The sequence below is a fragment of the Nyctereutes procyonoides genome, unplaced genomic scaffold, assembly GCF_905146905.1.
Source record: "Nyctereutes procyonoides isolate TBG_1078 unplaced genomic scaffold, NYPRO_anot_genome, whole genome shotgun sequence".
Classification (NCBI taxonomy): domain Eukaryota; kingdom Metazoa; phylum Chordata; class Mammalia; order Carnivora; family Canidae; genus Nyctereutes; species Nyctereutes procyonoides.
Genome location: NW_026575131.1, coordinates 34,346,802 through 34,369,712, shown reverse-complemented (window position 1 = coordinate 34,369,712; position 22,911 = coordinate 34,346,802). Strand labels below are relative to the sequence as shown.

Sequence of the window (22,911 nt, the reverse complement as noted above, 5' to 3'; positions counted from 1 at the left end):
ATTACTAATTGTGAGACTTAGAATCTAAATCTAGCCCTGTGTCTTATGAGTACTACGGACAAAGGAGTTAGCCTCTCCAAGGACAACAAAAGCTATGAATAATAAACATGGGAAAGGTATTATTCATTTGTATTATTATGACTATTATTTAATGATATGCATCCCACCAGTGCAGCTTGTTATACAGCTAGGGTACTGGTTTATTTAGTTTTTCATCAAGATAGTACATATATCTTGGAGAAGCCTCCCCACTAGGCTTACAGAAAAAGGAGTCTGCTGGTAGATGAGTATCTGAGCACATTCTTTATTTTAACTCTGTAAAGAGAAGGTAACCTAAAGCCAGTTTTCAATACCAGGTGAAATTAGATGGTTGGTAGTCTTTGCAACCAAACAAATGAATATGGTTAAAGGACACATGGGATGTTTAGAAGTACAGAAAGCCTAGGAAAAGACATGCCTGAATCTAGACCACTGTTGGCCTCATGATATTAAAGTTAGATCATGTTATTAAAACAGATCATAGTCAAGTTTACAGTTAGCCTGATATCTGTTAGATAATACTTGTAGGTGCTAATGACTCTTCCTTTTAAATGAAATAAGCAACCACAAGAATACCTTGGAGTTAAATCCATCTCCATATCAATGATAGGTTACAATTCTTTGAAGGGTTATTAAACAAAGATGCAAATAGAAAAAAAATGCAAATAGATACCATTTAAAAAACTTAAAGTCAATAGAAAGCTTTAAGAAAGAATCATATAGAGATGGATGAGTAACAGTTGCTTCTGGGTCATCACTAGTGTCCATGCAAAGACTCAAGGGAGAGGAGTTTCCCATGACTGATAGCTGCTTAGTCCCAGATCCAACCTGAGTCGTGAGGGCAAAAGTCTCCAAGGAATTCATAAAAGACACAGCAAGTAACCACCTCTATTCAGCTTCAATCATAACTTTTCAGCTGTGGACTAAAATTGCTAACCAGTGTAGCATAAGTGTGTTATACTATGATATACAGACATGAGGATTATAGTATGCTAAAGAAATACAGGAGGAACTTGAGCTTATAAAGAAGTGCTTCCTTCCAAGTTATAAGGCCAGAGCCTACTCTAAAAATGAAGTGAAGGAAGCACTTTATTTGCATTTAGCAATGCTCTTGCCTTTTCTAATTATAACATGGATTCTTTAAACTAGAATGGTAGCTATTGATGGGGATTAAAAGTAGGTAACAGAATTGGACCTAATATACTTTAGACACTACAGAGAAAAATAATAAATATATTTGAATGATCATTATCTAATAAATTCCTATCACAGCATTCTGACCCATTCAAGGTTTTTCTTTTTTAATTTTTTATTTATGATAGTTAGAGAGAGAGAGAGAGAGAGAGGCAGAGACACAGGCAGAGGGAGAAGCAGGCTCCATGCACCGGGAGCCCAACGTGGGATTCAATCCCGGTCTCCAGGATCGCGCCCTGGGCCAAAGGCAGGCGCCAAACCGCTGCGCCACCCAAGGATCCCCCATTCAAGGTTTAAACTAAAAATGCACAGTAATTATTTTCCCTTGTGGATCTGTCAATTTGAAATTAATTCTCCCAAAAGGTCAGGAAGTGACTGGCCATTTCATTCTAAGGCACATCAACTCTGTCCCCTCTCTTCATTTGTCAGGAATCTAGCTCTTTAAAATGCAAATTGGTGTGGATTTCATGGTTTTAGAAGCTATTTATCATAAATATAGGGAAGAACATTGTCACTTTCAAAGACATCTCCAGTCATCAAAACCAAAAAAATATCGATGAGCATTCTTTTCTTAGAGATTTAATTTTGCTGATTAAACCAGTCAGTTTAAAGGGAAATTCAAGTATCTGGTTCTGCTTCAACATATTTCTGATCACTTTTAGAGCAGCTCTCAAACATCTCTCAGGAACACAGAAAATTGGGGAAAATATATTTCAGAAAAGTCTGTATTGCATATTAGATCAGTAAGTTTTGAGGGTCCCCCAATTATGTTTTCCTACATTTCCACATGTAAGGAAATTTCCCCACAAATGGAAATAATCAAAACAAACTTTGGAGCCTCACTGATGTGGGCACGCCTTGGAATTTTGATGTGAACTGACTTTGAAAGTCTGAATCAAGCACAAACAAGAAATCTGGTCATGACTTAGGACAAAGAGAACATAACAATACCTAGTGGCTATTTAAATTATAGAATTTAGAACTATTTCAGGAAATAAGGCAAAGATTCAGGTTAATATTATATTTAAATTAAAGTTAAGAGCAAAAAGTGCCTTAAGCCAAACCAGAGATTGATAGTATCGATATGAAAAATCACAAGTTTATTAATATTTCTTGGGTAAAGGTTGGATGTTGATTATTTTCAGTAAAATTCTAGTTCATCATTCTGAGTGCCTAGAAAGGAAAGCATTAACTTTGGCCCAGAAACCTGCTGCAAAACTGGGCAAGGAATATTCAATTATAATATTATATAGCATTCTTTCTTTGAAATGGGGCTTAACAATTTTTAAAAAATCATTTCTTTCAAAATAAACAAATGATTAGTCATGATCATAAAGCACAAGCAGAACACTAACTAATGAGTCTGATGATTTTTCTTCGCTGCTACTTATGAGTTTCAGCAATAATTTGTTAAATTTATGCCCAGTGAAAATATGATTCTTGATTGCAGTACTTTTGGGGGTTTAAACATTCTTTTCATATCTAAGCAACAGAAAAGGGCATATAAACTATTTAAACATTGTATTTTATTTCAGTCTTCTAAAAGAAGTTCCAACCTTCACATAATTCTGTTATAAATAAGCGTTACTTTTTAAAATAAAGGTTTCAAGGGTGATTATAGAACTTCAATATATTGTGAAATTTATATGTTAAGTCCAATTAATCAATACCAAATATAAAAGCTGAGCCTAAATAATACATTCAAAATCTAATAATGATATGTCTTTGAATCTTACACTACTTAGTACTAAAGGAAACTATTCTTTTATAATTTTGGCTAAGTAAATCAGAATACTCACAATTTTCATATTCTAACAACTATTCAACCAGTACCCCGTTAATAACCTATGATGGTCCACCCCGCGCAACATTAACCCACACAGCCCCCCAGGACCCGCCAACATAATCAACACACCCCCCACTACCCCCAACCCCTGCACCCCACATGTACAGCTTCCCCTAATTAAAAATAAAAAAGCAACCCCGTAAAATACCGCCCCACTCCCCCCCCCCACCCCAACACCAGTCCACTTATAATAACACACATGGCCAAACCCCCCAACGCCCCCACACTCCCAGCCCACCAACAACAGCTGACAGCCCAATCCACCCCCAGAGCCCAACCCCACATCCTAAACACCAAAAACCTAGACTAATCATTACTCAAAAGAGAACGGCCTCGAGCTAGACATCATATACATTGTAATAGAGTAGAGCGAGAGAGTAAAACAACACTCACATAGCCTGTCTGTGAATAAAATCACCCAAAAAAGTGATAAACAAAACTAAATTTGCTGGGGGGAACCAGTCTATGAGTGAATCAAATAATTTTCGTAAATAGTCCCAAAAATCACAAAAATAAACCACTGTCCCTAAACTGAGTGTGAAAGCATTTATAATGCAGTCCGCCATGTCCTTGGGACTGCAAAGTCCTATGATGACCTATATAACAGGAAGACCTCACTGAACATTAACAAGATTTTCTTCTTTGTCTAGACTGGAAAAATGCTCGGTCTTTTTCTTATAAACTGTTACATAAAATGTGAGCCCTGCAAAAGATGCGTTTGCAGAAAAGACAGGATTTCAATGAGTGATCAGGCAAGGGAGGAAACTCACATGTATGGAAATACATCAGAGTGGTCTCAAGTGTGCCCTAGCCAGTCACGAAGTTGCCCTCAGTGCCTCCAAATCTATCATTTGCCTTGCAACAAGGATATACAATGCACTAAATTTAGGACTCAGAAGCTCTAAAGTTTTATTAAAAATTTATAAGAGACCTCTGGATACCATCTCTAGGCATAATAACTACTAGGGCTATAGCAAAGAAGGTATTTGAGCTTAATGAAAAAAACATATTATTTGTTTGGAACTAAGAACTAAGAAAGAAAAAGAATTCAATTGAAGATAACCTACATAGTGTTTATATGACAAGACAAAACTCCTCCAGGAGTAGAAACTGGTAGTTAAGCTGCAGAAAGGTTATTATTATAAAAAATAATAAGGATACAAAGACAAAATTTTAGATTCCTAAGAAATGGCATTACAGCATCACTTAGTAGGTGACTAAAGTAAGACTTTCAAAAGTAGGTTTATTTCTTTTTTTTTTTTAATTTTTATTTATTTATGATAGTCACAGAGAGAGAGAGACAGGCCGAGAAAGAAGCAGGCTCCATGCCCAGGGAGCCCGACGTGGGATTCGATCCCGGGTCTCCAGGATCGCGCCCTGGGCCAAAGGCAGGCACCAAACCGCTGCGCCACCCAGGGATCCCAAAAAGTAGGTTTATTTCTACTCCAGGAAAAAAATGTTCCCAGGAAGACTTCAAAGTTGAATCTTTATTTACTCTGATTTAGTATAGATTTATGGACACAGAACTGACTGTAAAATGATCTTATTTAACAAAAACAATTAAGTTATAGTTCACCAAAATTTATAGGGTGGTATTTTTCAAAATAAACATACAATAATAAAAGAAATTTCCTAGGTTCCAATAACTGGTTAGAAAATTAAAGAAGAAATACAGCATTCACCAAAAATTGATCTTACATAAATTTTTAAGTAACTTGAAAGTCTATAGATATCTATATAGATAAAGCTATATCTATCTATCTATCTATCAATGCTTAGAACTACCCTTGAAATATCCCAGGCCTATAATAGGATAATGTCAAACCTCTACTGTAAAATATTTATGAAATAAATAAAAGTTGTATCAAGTTCATGAATTAGAAGAAATAATATTGGAAAGATATCATTCTAAAATTATTTATAGGCTGAGTATAATTTAAATTAAAATCACCAACAGTTGTGCTTTTCAGTTGACAAGGTGATCCTGAAGTTTACTTGGAATAATAGAAAATTAAAGGCTAAGAACACTAAAACAAGACAAAACAAAATGAAAAGCAGAATTCGGGTGGAATTTGTTTCACTAGATACTTTAAAATATTATAAACCACAGTAATTAAAATTCTGACCCAACAAATAACAGACATTGATAAAACTGAACAGCTCAGAAACTAAGACATTCATCCAGATGAGAACTTAGTATCTGATGAAATAATATGAAGAACAGTAAAGAATTATTTGATAAATGGTGCTGGGAAAATTAGTTGATCATTTAAAAATATATAATGTTAAAACTTCACCTCTCAACATGAATCAAAATATACTAAAGACATATAAATGAGTTAAGCTGATGTAAAAAGTAACATTAAAAATGTTTTAAATGTAAATGTCCATTCTTGAAATCAGAGAATGGCTTCTGAGCATAAAGAAAATGAGAAAACTCTAAAGGGAAACACAGGTCAAAAAACCTAAAAAGAGTTATAGTTTTGTTTATTTAAAAAATTTAAGTGAGGGGTGCCTGGGTGGCGCAGTCGGTGAAGCATCTGACTTTGGCTCAGGTCATGATCCCTGCCAAGGTCCCAGGATGGAGCCCTGAGTCAGGCTCCCTGCTCAGTAAGGAGCTTGCTTCTCCCTCTGTCCCTCCTCTCTCTTGTGCTCACTCTCTTGCCCTATCTCATAAATAAATAAATAAATAAATAAATAAATAAATAAATAAATAAATAAATAAATTCTTTTAAAAATATTGTCACAAATCTGACAAAGTTTCTATAAAAGGATAGAATGGCTCACACAAACAGTGGATGAAACAGTAAACTCAAAAACAAGTGTTTACATGAATAAAAGAAACAATTCACAGAAGAAAAAAACAGCTAATAAATGTTTTAAAAACCTCAACCACCCTAACCTCAACCACCCTAGTGATTAAAGAAAACAAAGTAAAAATGACCAAAAAAAAATCCAGCTATGCATTTATCCAAGTTATAAAAAAATGACAATTCTTGGTGTTGGTCAGGGTGTGGCGGAAAGGTTGCCTTTATCCAGTGCTGGAAGAAAAGTGTCATGGTAGAACTTCTCTAAAATTCAACAAGCGACAACTATTAGGAGCTTTTAAAAATCATTGGCCAGAAATTTATTCCATGAAGAACACAGAAATGTAGGGAGATTAATACGGGATGATGTTTTTCTGAACATTATATACAGGCAAAAAAAAAAGGGGAGGGGGGAGATGAGCAATATTTGGGGAGTGAGTAAATAGAGTAAAATATCACATAATCAGTAAGATAGTGTTTTTTTTTTAATTTTTTTTAAAGGCAATTTTTATTTATTTATGATAGTCACAGAGAGAGAGAGAGAGAGGCAGAGACATAGGCAGAGGGAGAAGCAGGCTCCATGCACCGGGAGCCCGACGTGGGATTCGATACTGGGCCTCCAGGATCGCGCCCCGGGCCAAAGGCAGGCGCCAAACCACTGCGCCACCCAGGGATCCCAAGATAGTGTTTTGGAAGAATAATTAGTTACTGGAGCAAACGATGATATGTTACAAAAACAGGATATACAATTTAATAAACATTGACATAGTTTGGTGAAAAGAAAATAAGAGTATTAAATGAGAGAAAAAAGAAAGGAAATAGAAGGAAAAAAGGAAGAAAGGGGGACAGGAGGGACAGAGGAGAAAGGAAAACTAGAGAAAGGAAGAAGGGCAGAACAAGAATTACAAAAAGATATCTTAGTAAAGAACCACTCAAATGCTCCTAATGATTATCTTTGTGCCAGGAGATACCCTGTCATTTTATTTTCTCCTATACTTCCATACTTTTGCAAATTCTCCACTGTGACCATATGTTATTTTTATAACCAGAATAACACGATTATTTTTAAAAGACTATTAAGAATAAAAAATCCATCATGCTGCATCCCTATCAGTCCAGAAAAGAACTGGACCCTGAGAATATCTGCACACAGGGAGAGTTACAGTAATGAGAGGCTGGCTATACTCCCAGGATGCCAAACCAATGGGTTAGCTTACTTAATTCAAGGAGAAAAGTTTGTTTTTGCTTCCTGGGGGCTTGCCACTGTGGTTGAAAAGTCTAATAAGTGCCATATCATCAATATTCCTAGAAATGGTCTCAGAGTTAACAGAGCCATTTCTTCAGTCCTACCTATTCTGACAGGGATGCGGAAATCATATCATGGTTCTAATAACTCTTTGCTGCTACAGGAAAAAAGCCCACCCCAGTTATCCTGAACACACCCAAAATGTGACATACCTAAGATTTTCTTCCTGGCCTTAACTAGTAAATGTGAAACAATTTCTGTGGGATTACTTTACATCTTTTAAACATGATCTAAAGAAAATACTCATTTTTCCCAGGGTCAATTTTCAAGCTTAAAGATATTCCAGTCTTGTCTTTCTTTATCTACCCATTGTCTGGAGCCTGCTTATTAATATTTCCATTCAAGGGGCCTGGGTGCCTCAGTCAGTTAAGCAGTTAAGCATTTGACTCTTGATTTCAGCTCAGGTCATGATCTTGAAGTTGTGAGATCCGGCCCCACATCCAGCTCATGTGCTGGGCTTGGAGCCCACTTAGGATTCTCTCTCTCTCTCTGCCCTTCCCTCCCCCATATAAAAAACCAAAATAATAATAAATAACAATCCCATTCAAATATTAAGAGATAGGAAATATGGATTATTTTTCTTGCTCTGCTAAAAATCATATTTGGGGAAAGAGGTTAATAAAGATGCACCAAAAGGAAATTGAGAAATTCTGTTTGCAAAAATAAAATTTGTTTTAAAGAATGGAGGGTGGAGGTTGAATCTAATTAAATACATCCAAGCAGTGTGTATCATGCTGTATGTATCCTGGAATAGCAGCTTAACAAAAAGCTATTGCCTAAATTGCTTCCTTTATCTATGCTATTCCATTTTCCCATGATGGGAATTCATAAATAGGAGCTAATTAGAATGCATGATAGCACAGATCACATCTGCCAAATGACAAATTCTGGTCACCGTTAGGTAATATTTCACCCAGTTAAGCCAGTTGAGTTGACAAAACAAAAAGGTCTTTCTTCTTTAATAAGTTAAAGAAACAAATAAACTGCTTCATATAAATGCACACCTGTCATTAGGATAAAAAAATCAGTGGTGGCATCTGGGCCAGCCATTTTACATGTATTTTTACTAGTTACCTGTTTTGTGTACCATTAAGCTATAATCAAAATTGTTACTGTTATTAGGAGGCTATATTTTAGTTTGTCCTCAGCCAAATGACATGTTTTTAACTCTTACAAAACCCACAATAATGTTAGGCATTTACCAATCTCAAAGAGCATAGCCCTATTTTTAAATCTAAGCCTATTTTAACTTCTATCATTTGGATGTAATTTACATCGAGTTGCTTGCTATTTTACAAATGCTATCCCTTTTCACATAGGTAATTCTGAGTTAAAAGGATCTAAGAAAGAGTTCCATGAGCCTAGATCTGCAGCTGACCTCCACTTTTCTATAGCCTTAGGGTTGAAGTTAAGAAGGAGGTAATATCAGTGCTGGCCATATTTTCTTAAGTTCTTCATTTTTAAATTTCACATTCAAAAGAAATGGCAGTGGCCTTTGCACAGGTCATTTCCTTTGACAGAAAGGAAATGGGAAGAGACTCATAAATATTTTTGAAATCTCCCATGTATGGCACACCGTGACATGTGATCAATAGATCCTCATGCTTTGATATGTTACAGCGGGAACTTTCAGAAATGACTTACTGGGTTGTACATCTGATTGAACAACTGCTCAGCTTGCTACATTGCAAAGTTGGGGAGGCATTGAAGCACAGACAGGGAAAGAAGGAAAGATCCAGAAAAACAGTATTAGCTCAACAAATCCAGTGCATTTGCACAGACGAACTGGTTGTTAAAAAAGAAGAAATTTCAGTTTCTAAACATTCCACAGTGAAAGTGAGAGGCTCTAGGGAAATAGAAATGTTGACTTTGGCTCCTAAAAAAGAATAGCTGGAATAAGAAATTTAAGGTTTGTGTTACTTTCCCTTTCTCAAGTTAAATAACCCATGAAATAAAGAAAGCTGTCTACTTTTGATGATACATGAAGTGCCGGCCTCTAGCAATGAATCAGAAGAAGTACTTTTGGCCAAGCCTGCAATTTATTACCTGAACTTCAAAGATAGTAATAATAAAAGATTAATTAAATCTTATCATTGAATTTATAGCTCTTCTTTTATATTAACACAAGCCTGAAGTTTCTATTCAATCTAAGTTTAGGAAAATATAGATCAGCAAACAGCAGGTTAGCAATAGCAAAATATCAGTAAGCAAGACATTATAGGATTAACAGTTAATAGAAGAAGAAAAAAATTAAGTCAGCAAGAAGAATAAGGGAACCAAAATACGGTATTATCCATTGCCCATTAACAGCTTCAATTGTTAGTTCATAATTAATAAAAATGTAATTTTCGTGACTATCTTATTATGTTCCAAGTGCTTTTGAATTTATAAAGCTCTTCAGTCTATTTTGTATAGAAGATTTAAATTTTTGTGGATTTAAATGTAGTGATTATTATCTTACATATCACTCACAGGTGCTATTTCTTAAATACCTATATCATTCACTTGGGGGTCAACGTCAAGAGGCCGAAGATAAAATACTATAGGAACTTTCACTTTGCTATAAGCTGAGACATGTGCCTTTGAAGAGCCTGAATTTTTCATTTGTTCAACTTTGATGAACTAAAATGATAATTTTACCATGGTTAAAAAAACCCACTCTCCTCAAAGATAATATTAATTGGAAAATTACCAAATCATAACATTTTGATTTGTTGCTTCTCAACTGATTCCTAGTCAGATAAGGTAAACTTACTTCTATACACTGAACATCACATATTCTTTTAAAAGACAAAATTATCCACATGTCACTAAAGAGGTTCTTCTCAACCCCTTGGATGTTTAAGATTAATGAATGAGCTAATTTGTAAAGCACACTCATAACTTGTTGTGCATTACATCGTTTTATCAACCTCACTAGTATCAGTAAAACTTTCCTCACATGTGGATATCTGATGGCATTGTTGTTAAGATGGGAGATGTAATGTGTAAGGAACAGTTCCTTTTCTGCCTGTAACCATTTTTCATAATGAAGAATTTGCCGACTTAACAGTAAAGGGTTAAAAGTAACTAGGCCTGTGAATGTTCTCCACAAACATTTATGTAAAAACTCACCTTACCAATGTCAAGAATTGTTCATAAGACAAAAATAAATTTAAATCACAATTTGGATTCCATTATCACTGGCAAATAAGATTTCTGTTCAGTTAAACACATCTATGATGTTGTGTACATTTTATGGCAAAAATACATAGACGCACACAAATCTTAGCAAAATTCCATTGGGAATTCATGGTTTATTTATGACATAATAAAACTATTATGTTTTTAGCTTTCATTTAGTAACCCTTTATATTTTATTCACAAGTCACATACCCTTTTATTTAAAAGGAGGCCCAGACACTCCTTAAGCTTTTATAGCTGCTTATTTTTCCATGAGTAAATGATGTGTTTATATGTATATTCATATACTACTGGCTTATACTTTCAAATATTTCATGTAGATCTCAATTCTTTTTAAGGTGATGGGTACTTGAGGTTTTTACAGAACTATTTATTAGCAGAAATTAAAGACTACTAGAAAAAGTATTTTAAACTTTTGAATTTCGTTGATGCTAGAGAGCCAAAAATAACAAAATAGCATCTGCAGGTTAGGTATGAAAATATTTAAATTATAATTACCTTATTTAATCTCACTGTACTATTCACTTAGGAGATAGTATAATCCAACACATTATTTATATACTTAGAAATAAGTTATCTATTCAAAAATTAAACAGGTCCTTTACAGCAAGACAACCATATTTGTTACTTTAGTCCTGGTGATGTGGCAAAATGTTAAAATATTGTCGAAAATAATGCTAAAATATTTACAGGATTTCCTTTGTGAATTTTAGCACACAATATATACCTGAGAGTTTAAGGAAAACACATACCCTGAGTGATTCTTTGGGCAAGTCAGAGCTATGCTGAAAGAAATTAAATTGAAATGCATAGACATTCACTTATTAAACTATTCAAGTTATATACATGGAAACTGTGTCAATATGTGAATCTCTTCCTTCTAATTACTAGAGGATCGCAAATTTCATAGGTGATATACACTAAAAGGAAGTATGTCAAGCATGTATCTGCAGAAATAATATAGGTGGTGACCTCAGCTACATAAGTGGCTACACAGAGTTGATGAAGGTATCTTTCATGGCCAAGTCTAATTGAGATCCTCCTTCAGGATTCAGCACAATACAACTGAGGTAAGCTAATGCAAAGCGAGTCAATGAAATTCTTTCAATTATTTTAGAGCCTGCCTTGTGATCACAAAATTGTTCATTAAATTAAAAGTACCTTTCCTAGGTTCATTTCTTGATACATACATGCATGTACAACATATTACAGAATCCATTCATATATGTGTCAAGAATGTATTATCATACACTCAATGTGTAAATAGCCAAGTCAATTGCCACTTAAGCATCCTCAAATGGGCAATTTAAATTCTTTTACTTATTTTTTTAAGATTTCTGCTTAACTAGAGATTGCTTGAAATAAGTGAGATGCTGAGTGGATGGGAAGGTAGATTTTACAATACAGAGATTTTCTTGCTGTTTTGCTGTAGAGGGATTTGATGTTTATCTTTTTTAGTAAGGAAACATTAAAGGTATGAAATTTCTCAGGACAATTTCCTAAAATTCCTTGTTAAAGTGAACAGAGTATGATCACATTTCAGTTATATATTGTTTCTTACAAAATAGTATATTCAATTTTTAAATATTCAGAATAATTTCTCCACAGATATGATGCTTTAACATCCCTATCATCTACATCATATATTTTCATAACTTTAGCAAATAAATCCTCGTTCTAGTTTGCTATAAATTATAGTCAAATTTTATTATATGCTTTGCTTGGTTATTTAAATTTTTATCACCTCTTTTGAATAAGTTTATAAGTTGTCAAAGGGAAACAAAATGCTTAAACTCATAAAGTTATGAGTTTTATGTGAACAATGAGTGCAGACGTACCAAACAACACAGGGAAAAAGTCGAAGGAACGATGCATGACTGGAAATGTACTCCACAAAAATGTCCAGTTCAGAAAAAAACATGTTAATGCTGCAATGTAAAGACCTGTTTTCTTTTCCAAAGTCTTCTACATTCAACAAGCTTTCTAAGACATTAAGGTTATATTTTGGTTAAGTATAAATAGTCATCCCACAGATATTCTAGGGACTTCTTCAACTATTAGGGTGGACTTCTAGAAATTTAGTATTGTCAGGTAAACTTTTACAAAGTTCCAATACAAAAAGTGACCTACGTCTTTAAGTAGTAAAAGTTTATCAATATATAATGGGACTCTGGATTCTTTGATTTGTTACAGTTTCATTTGTTTTTTTTATAGTTGAGATTTACCCAGAGAATAACAGTTTATTTTTATATTTTTTTACTTCCACTACTATTTTCATCTATTTTGCAAGTTTTTTTCAGACAGGAAACCTAAGATATTTTTCAGGTTCACTGGCCAATTCGATGCAGACTTCGTAAGTTAAGAGTGCCTAATTCTCTTATCAGCAGACAGCAAAAGATAAGGGGTTTGTTTCTCTGCAAAATATCTCTTCCTTTTCCATTTTATAAATTCATTGTAAAATGAGCATTTTTTTCTTGGACTTCACTTACCTTTTTCAACTGTGCTTCCAATTTGCTACATTCTTCTTTCTTTTGTTCAATGGCTATTTCTAGAGATTTTAATTTGGAGTCCCTTTTCAGCCCTGCTGAGGCTAATGAAGATGCATGTTCCTTGAGGTCAATTAAACTAGACTGAAAAGAAAGAACACTAGTAAGTAAAACACTGCAATTTCTACTGTCTTCAATTTGAATACACTGATTCTCTGCATAGTAATAAAGTATGCATTAGACAGAAAGGGTAAATATAGTCTTACTAAGGTAACAATAGCAGGCTCTGGCCAGGAAATTAAAATTGGCCAGCTTGCAGAACTGAGCAGGATCTAATTGCAGTAGAATCAAATGTGACCAAATAGTGTGGTCAGTAAATGCATGTTTCACATCTCAAAGTCATGCTAATGATGTAAGTCCCAAGGTGGTCTTTACATGTCATGACAAAACAGATACCCTGAACCTTCCATTTACATTTATGGCTGTCAAGTCGTGCAGACTCTAAGACAAATATGAAAGAAAATACTGACTTTAATGCTTTCTCCCCAAAGGGCAAACCAAGTATAAAAGAAGCATCCTGTTAAGTTTTTATCAAATTCCATGTCTTTAACATAAAAATAACCAATGATCTTTTAAATATCTTCTATTTTAGTTATTTCTTCTATTTAGTTAATAAAGGACAAAGTTATTTTAAAATTTAGAGTAGATTTTACATCCCAGTACTTTGTAAATCCAAATTCAACAGATATAATGAATCTTCCCAACTCAGACATGGGTTTGCCTAAATCGTTCCACTTACCAATCATGCTCACAAACCAAGAGCTCTCCTGGATAGCCTGAATTTCAAAACACAAGGAACTAAAGCTGTGTATATATCATGAAACATAATCTTGCTTAGCTAGGAAAGCAATGTCTATCATCAAATATGAACTGATTAGCAACATCTAACAATGTAACTAAAATATTCAGATAATACCCCAAATCAGGGATCCCTGGGTGGCGCAGCAGTTTGGCACCTGCCTTTGGCCCAGGGCGCGATCCTGGAGACCCGGGATCGAATCCCACATCGGGCTCCCGGTGCATGGAGCCTGCTTCTCCCTCTGCCTGTGTCTCTGCCTCTCTCTCTCTCCCTCTGTGTGACTATCATAAATAAATAAAAGAATAAAAATTTCTTTAAAAAAAAATACCCAAAATCAGACCTTTTAAGTTTCCTTTATATCCATTTGCAGCACCTAGAAAGACACTAAGCACAGTGGCCACTCAGTAGATGATGTTAACTGATATGTGTCTGGGCTACTTCCTGGACCCTGAAATAACCTTGTTGATGAAGATAACATCACTATCACGCAGCAAACTACCCAGCTCTTAATAACCCTCTGAAGGATAGGGTAGCCACTCTAATTTTTCAGGTCAAGAAACTGAGGCTCACATGAACTGTCTTCTCCAAGGTTCCTGACCTACTAAAGGAAGATACAGGTCTCAAACCCAGAACTCTGACTCCAGTTTCAATGCTCTTTATCATACCATTCCCACAGAAATAATAAAGGACCTTACAATCCAGGCATTTTTGTCATGACGAAGGTGATTATCACCCCAACTAAATTATAAGCTGACAACAATTATATGTTGTTTTTCTTTGTACATTTTAAATTGCCAGGTCTCCAGCAACTGCACTGCTGGGGATTTACCCCAAAGACACAAATGCAATGAAAGACTGAGACACCTGCACCCCAATGTTTATAGCAGCAATGTCCACAATAGCCAAACTGTGGAAGGAGCCTTAGCATCCATTGAAAGATGAATGGATAAAGAAGATGTGGTCTACATATACAATGGAATATTACTCAGCCATTAGGAACAATGAATACCCACCATTTGCTTCAACATGGATAGAACTGGAGGCTATTATGCTGAGTGAAGTAAGTCAATCGGAGGAGGACAAACATTATATGGTCTCATTCATCCAGGGAATATAAAAAAATAGTGAAAGGGATTAAAGGGGAAACGAGAGAAAATGAGTGGGAAATATCAGTGAGGGTGATAGAACATGAGAGACTCCTAACTCTGGGAAACAAACAAGAGGTGGTGGAAGAGGAGGTGGGTGGGGGGACAGGGTGACTGGGTGACGGGCACTGAGGGGGGACTTCACGGGATAAGCACTGGATGTTATGCTGTATGTTGGCAAATTGAACTCCAATAAAAAAAATACCAAAAAAAAGAAAGAAAGAAAGAAAGAAAGAAAGAAAGAAAGAAAGAAAGAAAGAAAGAAACATAAATAAATAAATAAATAAATAAATAAATGAATAAATAAATAAATAAATAAATAAATAAATAAATAAATAGCTAGCCAGGTCTGATAGCTTTATGTGTCAACTTAGCTAGGCTATAGTCCCCAGTTATTCAATCAAATACTAATCTAGTGTTGCTCTTGAGGTATTTTGTAGATGTAACTAACACCTACCACCAGTTGATTTTAAAGGATATTATTCTCCAAATCTGGGTGGGCCTGATGCTATCAGTTGAAAGGCCTTAAGAGCAGGACTGAGGTTTCCCTGAGAAGGAAGAAATCTACCTGTGGACTACTATATCATTCCTGTCTGGAGTGTTTCCAGCCTGCCCTTCCTGATGGCCTACCCTATGAACTTCAGACTTGCCTAGCCAGTACCCCCTATGTAAACCAATTCCTTGCAATAAATTTCTTAATATGGTTACATTTCTTAATATAGTTCTGTTTTTCCGGTAGAACCTTGACTGACACACCCATCCCAACAGCAGAGCACACATATTACTATACAGGAACAATAAATGTTTGCTGAAATGCCTGTCTGAAATCATATAATGTAGGCATTGTTTACAAAATTATTTTCATTTAAAGCTATGCTCCACAATGCCATCAATATCGCATTTCAATTACAAGTGTAGATGGATAGATAGATAGATAGACAGACAGACAGACAGATAGGTTTTAAGGTCAAATCCATGAAAAACACTTGCAATCAGTTATTCAAATTGCAAGTAAGGTCAAAGCATGCCTTCTGTCACATACCAACTACAGTAATTACAGATCCCCCAAGTTAGAGTTAATAGCAAAATTGTAGGAAGAAGATTTACATTCCTTAGTTTCATATCAAAGAAATAATCTCCTCTGTAAAAAAAAATAGTGTGCTTACATTTTAGGGAATATGCATTTTGTTTCTATTATTCATCAATTCTCCCCCTCTTGGATTCCTCATTTAGACAGTGCTTTAATTGGTATAGAATTATTCTATACAAATTAAAACCCAAGGGTTGAGGTAATAATCTGGAACTGGAAAATGAACAATGCAGTGATACAGCCCAATAGGAGGAAAAAATCTGTAACAGCCTAAAGGAGATGGACATTTCCTGTGGACAAAAATATGTACGAAGGGGCCAGTTGTAGACAATAACACGTATCTCAGAGTTTTGGAGATTGAACAAAATAATATGCGCTGCTGCTTCTCAAACTTCTCCATCAAAGTATCCCGAAATAAACTAAAGGAGTTATAGGTATCTCTCAGATCGTGGGGAGTATAGCCCAATCCATCCTTTCCATAACCCCCAAGCAAGAAATTTCTTTAAAGTATATAGTTTTACTTTAAAAATGCACGTAGGATTTGTATTCTGCATCCGTGTTTGCTCTAGCATGAAAATATTGTTTTAAATTATTTATCATAATGTAAAATCAATATTCCAGAAGACAAATTTAACCTATACTTTGTGTCCTGTATGGTACCATATCCTCAAACCGGGAAGTATTGAGTGATCTGGTTGAGAAACACAGATGAATGTAAAGCATCCAACACAAGGGATTATTAGCATATAACAGGCCTTCAGGAAGTGGCGATGTTATTACTATTATTGATATTGTTGTTATCCCAAGCAAAAGATCATGGGACATTGAAAAAATACAGAATCCTCTAAGCCACACAAATGTGAAAGACATCAAGAAAACTTTCAAGGAGCTGCATCATATGCAATTAGAGTAGAGACGACAGCACAGAGCATTCTGATGAGGGGAGTTAGAGTAAATATTTTCCTTTGAACTCAGCTTTGCCAAGGAAAGGCTTTGGGGAAAGCCTTCACACTGCCCCTCAAGCTCACTCTCTAGTCTCTTGAGGCTCCCATAAATAGGACTATCAGTGTGGTCCATTTGTTCTTCCAAGACTCACCTCTTTTTCAGTCAGTTCAGCTTGTAAAGCATTGACCTTCTCTTTCAGATCTTTGTTCTCTTTTCGGAAAGATTCTATCTCTTCTAGTCTTTCCCGATCATCTCTCTCCCGCTGTTCTTTCAAACGCTCAATTATTCTCTCCTGTGAGGCAATCATCAAAAAAAAAAAAAAAAAAGTGAGAAACCATCAGTGTGTGTGCCAAGGCATGATACAAAAGGAAATGGGAGGCAATAAATGTAAGAAATGCTCTACACAAGTCAACACATGCAAGATAGTCAAACTTGGGTTTGTGAAGAGAGTCCTTTCCCATTATAGCATTTGGGAAAGACAATCAATATGGCTTTTGGCATACTAATAAAAGTTATCATCACAGTGTTGCAAGGGACCTAAATGTTCAAGCTCTGAGGCTGTTCTTGGTTCATGGTAGTACTTGGAAAATTCCAAAAGCAGTTCCAGAAGGGGTAGGTTTAGGCACCAAGAATCTGGACTTAATAAGGCCTGTAATGGAAATTAGAAGAAGTAGAACTAACCTTTTGGTTCAACCCTCTTTGCTTGGCTTTCCCATTTGATATTAAAGAAACTTCCTTGGTTTATGAAGACTCTTCCCTGGCTAGAAAGGGGATCTAAGTGGTGCAAGACCTAATAAGCCCTCTAGGACTTAGGTCTGAACACACAATGAAAATAGAGACAAAATAAAGAATGAGCTAATTGGATAAGTGATTTTCTAATGTGCCTGGAGATTTTCATTTTCCTCCATATTCTTTCAATGGGTTCTTGGGAATCAGTAGAGACTCCAAAAGAGTGCTTGAATTTGAAAAAGTTCAAATAGCAGTTTTCCTTTACTGAGAGCTTACTACATGCTAGGCACTACAATGTGCCCTTCTCCATCTATACCTCATCATAACTCCAAGCTCTGAACCAGTGCTACCTGTAACAGTATAGTAGGAAACCCAGGTCCAGAGACCAGCTAACTCATCCAAGGTGACCTAGTGCATAAACCAAAGGCACACCCTAGCATCCAGGGCTCTCTGAGTCTTAGTCATATTCATGAGACCACACTGCCATAAACATATGCATGGTGCCACCTAAGGAGATCTGAGAACCTTGCTGCCCTTGACTTACATGCTAAAATGAAAACACTACTCTGGTAGACATGTTTTCCAAAAATGTGGAACCTTGCCAGTATCAAAATAAAAGCCCTCTTCTTTTTAAGTAAAATTCCAGTGGGGTAAATTTTGGGTTATATTTATAAAATTTGTTTCAAATTTCCCAACACATATCTGAACTTCCCTTCAGATGGTGATATTAAAATATACTAGTGCAATAACTACTCTTAAGGATGTAGTATGAGACAAGGCCTGATACATAAGATAATGTAAAACAGTATGTGATGCAGAGGGAAGTTAGTTTGAACACTTAGCCTATGATTTAAGATCCCCCAGGGAAGCAAATGTTCTACTCCAATGACAATAATTTATGTATCTAATGCTTTCAAGGAAAAAAAGAAATATTGTTATTGTTTTGCAATTAGTTAAAAACACTTTGAAATGAAGTATAGTATTACAACAGTGGAGGTGGAAACAGAACAAATCAGTCTACTAATTGCCCACATTTGTTTCTTCTTAATTCTAGTTATAGTCCTATTTGACTCTGTCCATGACACTGGTGATTGGATGATTATGCCATCTACAAAAGGAGAAAATGGCCTCAGTGCACAGGAAGTCTCTCAAGGGTTTTTACAAATTTTAGCAACTGAGCCCTTATTGCTTTATGCTTGTACTCATTGCAAAAACATCACAATTGGTCACCTACCCACCAGGCCCTCTCCATGCCATCACTTCCATCACATGAGCTGTTGCAGTGACTTTTTTTTTTTTTTAAGCCCAAACTATGTCACCTCACTATTTGGAAATTTCCCAGGAATTGCTCTGGCTGGATCATGTGGCATTTATTCCCACTCAGCCCCTTCATATGGTTTTACTGCATGTCCATCCTCCCAGACTAGCTTTCCAAAGGACAGCACTCAAATCCTGTGACTCTTTTAACCTGGGCTGGGCAAACTGGCATACAACAGGCAATTACAAAGGCTGAAGGAAGGAATAAGAATTCAACATAGGCATTGCCTTAGCTTCAAAAGAAGGGAAATAAAATTAAGTATGTGTGTTAACATCCAGAAGGTGCCAGAATCATTTGGTAAGTAGGCTGATTCACTCTAAGCACTTGTACTATTGACTGGGTGTCGATGACAAAAAAAATCAGCAAGCACTATAATGTTTTTAAGTGTTATTGATGATTCAATACTACAAAATATTTCTCTGTCAATCACAAAACTAATTTAACTGTCAGCCACGCAGGGCCAGATGTCAAAAACATGTGTTAAAAGGCCCTAATATGCCATGATCTACTTGATTAACAACTAACTTGCAGAAATTCCAACAATGTGTTCTTGTTTTAGTCTTATTTGCATTGGCAAGTGTTTCTTGTGCACTCATCTGGCTCTGCACAGGTCTAATCTATTTGTGCTTTATCATTGAGTGGGAACTGAATTACAGTGGCCTCCGGCACTGCTATCTGCCTTTCTCAACTGCTTATCTGCTATGTGGCTACAGCAAGGCTTGGCGAGACCAGTTTTATAAATACTGCGGGTTCCATCTCTTGAGCTTCTGTGTGTCGATCCTAGAACTAAGTCATACTCAATCTTGACTTGCTAAGTGGCATTATTTTTTTGCACTGTGAATATGTATATATATTCCTAGAAACTAAAAGGAATAACACACTCCCCAGAAGGTCATAATTCAAGTGGAATGGTGAATAGTACCTAATAGGTTCTATTCATCAACCAAATGACAGCAAGTAATTAGATGTTCTTATGAGTCCATGATTTTTAATTAATCATTTTAATTTTTGTACCATATCTTGTTCCAGGGGATCTGTTCAATTAAATGTGGATAAAACTGGAACTTGTGAGGGAAGGGTCATTAATGGTAATTATGTTGTTGTCAAAAGCACAATTATACAATTATCAGAAGGTTTGAATTTCAGTCCCATTCCATCACCAGTGAGCTGAGTAGCCTTGGGATAGTCCAGGGGAGGCAACAAAGTCCCAACAAAGGGCCAACTTAGACAGATTAGAAGTGGCTTCCTGGATCATTGGGTTGAGAAGTTAACATGCACCATGGTCTATCCATGATATCCACCTAGAACCCAGGAATGGGGAATGGTGCTATATCTGTCCAAAATGTTCATTTCTGGGCAAGTCATTTCACCTCATTAAGGCCAGGTCCCATCTTTAAAATGGAAGAGCATAGGTTTGGTATTTCTCAAAGTGTGGTCATCTGACCACTTTCATCAGAATCATTGGGCATGCTTTTAAAAATCACAGGTTCCTTGGCCCCATCACAAAGCAATTGAATCAGAATCACTAGGAAATGAGACCCAGGAAACTACATTTTAAGAAGCTCCCTAGATGATAAGATTATTTGGATACATACAAAAGTTTGATACTGGAATAGTTAAAAGGAATCTACTATTCTTTGTTCCATGATAAAAAAAAAAACACACACACACACACACACAAACAAAACAACAACAACAAAAAAAACCTTGCCCGTTTCTATCCAATGTTTTTCTTTGTGCTTTTTCAAATGCATTAACATTCTAATTTTGGCACCCTTTGAAAATTGCCTTCAAATAACTGATTTGTGTTTTGTTTTTATTCTTTATTACTGTGAAAGGCTAAAAGTCAATTGCAAAATAAGACTTGAAAACTAAGAGCCTACAGGCCAAAGCCAGCCTACATCATATTTGGCTTGAGCATCATAATATTTTAAAATAGGAACTTGAATGGTTTGAGGCAGGTCAAGGACTCTGCAGCTTGTTACAGTTGTCAGCAATCCCTACTGTCTCACACCAAACCTACTTTCCTTATTTTTGTTCTTTGCCTCTCCCCTCAAGGTATCTATCTAATCAACTCCTCATCTATTGCCCAAATCAGATTCCATGTGCCTGAGATTATGGATTATCAAGGTGGTTTCAATTAGAGGTCAACTAATTTAAATGTATATTTTGAAATAAGATACTAAGAGAAGATGCTTGCCCCATGTGATACAACTGTCAAGTGGTGGCATGAGTATGAGGGGGGCAGACTCCCACAGACCTCAGCCTTCCTTCCCAGTCACCCCTCAGTCTCAAAGGAAGTGCTTACATGAAAGGAGTAATTTCAGATTTGGAAATTATTTTGGGATTTAAACTAGAATAAATCAAATCTTAATAGGGCCAGGGGAAAAAAAAGATAAAATCTTGCCCAAGAATCTGTGACATGGAAAAATTATATGGTACATGTTTACTTCTGTAAACTTGCAGAAGGAAATTGAGAGGTACTAATGTACTGACATCGCATCACTCAAATATTGCAAACAGGATACAGAATCATTAATAATCTTTGAACCAATATTCCCTCATTCAAAATTTTACAAAAAAAAAAAAAAAAAAAAAACCTGCCACAGAGTTTTGGTAATAAATTCTAGAAAATTCAAAAAAGAATATTTTCCCTGAAAAATCATCTTATTTATTCTTATAAGTTTTCAAGTAAAATCTTATATCTTTATAATTTAATATTAAAGTTATAATGTTATAATTTCTATCTAGCCATAAAATTATGGCTCTTCTTTTTAGCATCTCTATTTTTTTATGTAGTGCAATGGCTCTCGGATTACACAATGATTGGATGTTCACTCCAGGAACTTGCTAAAGTTCAGAATCCCAGGGCCCCTCAAGGTTATGATTTAGTAGGTATAGATGGAACCTAATAATTTAGATTTTCAACAGGCACCTCCTGATGATTTTGACAAAGTAAAAGAAGCCTTCTCTAAGATACACTGGCTTTAAAAATCTGTGGGCCATTTAATCTAATGCCTTCCATTCTACAAATTTGAAGGGCTAGAAAAGAGAGTTATTTGCCAAGGTCATCCAGTTAGTTAATGGCAAGGCTGGGACTGACTCCTACCTAGGTCTTCTACCACTTGACCTCATTACTACAGTTTATAGACTATGATAATGGCAAATATAAGAGACATGCATTCTAGCTCCAAAATCTACCTCCTGGACTCCTGTGTAATACAGCTTTTCAGGAAGCTGAACTCCCGGAAGAAGAAGAATTAAATCTGCAGGAAGTAAAGAACATTCTAGGCTAGGTAATAGTGTATGCAAAAGGTCTAAGGCAGGAAGGAACATGGTGGACTTGAAAAGCTAGGCCAGGGCAGCCCGGGTGGCTCAGAAGTTTAGCACCACCTTCGGCCCAGGGCGTGATCCTGGACTCCTGGGATCAAATCCCACATCAGGCTCCCTGCGTGGAGCCTGCTTCTCCCTCTGTCTATGTCTCTGCCTCTCTCTTTCTCTCATGAATAAATAAAATCTGAAAGAAAGAAAGAAAGAAAGAAAGAAAGAAAGAAAGAAGAAAGAAAGAGAAGAAAGAAAGAAAGAAAGAAAGAAAGAAAGAAAGCAAGCAAGCTAGGCCAGCATAGCTAGAATACAGAGAATGAGGGAAGAGACATGGGGGACAAGGTTGGGAAAGAAAGGAGGAGGAAGAAAAAAGAGGGAAGGTAGAGGAAAGGAAGGAGAGAAGAAAAAGGGAAGGAGGGAGAGAAAATAAGAGGGAGAAAGGGAAAAAAGGTGGGAGAATGGGAAGGAGAGAGGAATAAGGCCAACAGGTTGAGAGGTAGCTGATCAGATATGAGCCAGATCAGATGAAGGGATAGACCATAAGGGTCAGGTTAAGGATTTTAGTTTTTATCAACCTAAGAACAATAACAAGCTAGTTAAAGTTTTTAACCAGGGCCAAATGTGATATGATCTGGTTTGC

General features: G+C 35.9%; 1 protein-coding gene across 1 annotated transcript in view; it reads right to left on the bottom strand.

Moving 5' to 3' along the window:
• The window catches only part of ERC2 (ELKS/RAB6-interacting/CAST family member 2), a 901,810-nt gene that overhangs the window by 459,121 nt on the left and 419,778 nt on the right, over positions 1-22,911 (bottom strand). Inside the window, exons 12-13 of the mRNA XM_055344919.1 lie at positions 17,052-17,192; positions 12,865-13,005 (exon numbers count right to left, since the gene is read on the bottom strand). Coding sequence (XP_055200894.1) covers positions 12,865-13,005; positions 17,052-17,192 — 282 coding nt within the window. The remainder of the gene's footprint in view (positions 1-12,864; positions 13,006-17,051; positions 17,193-22,911) is intronic.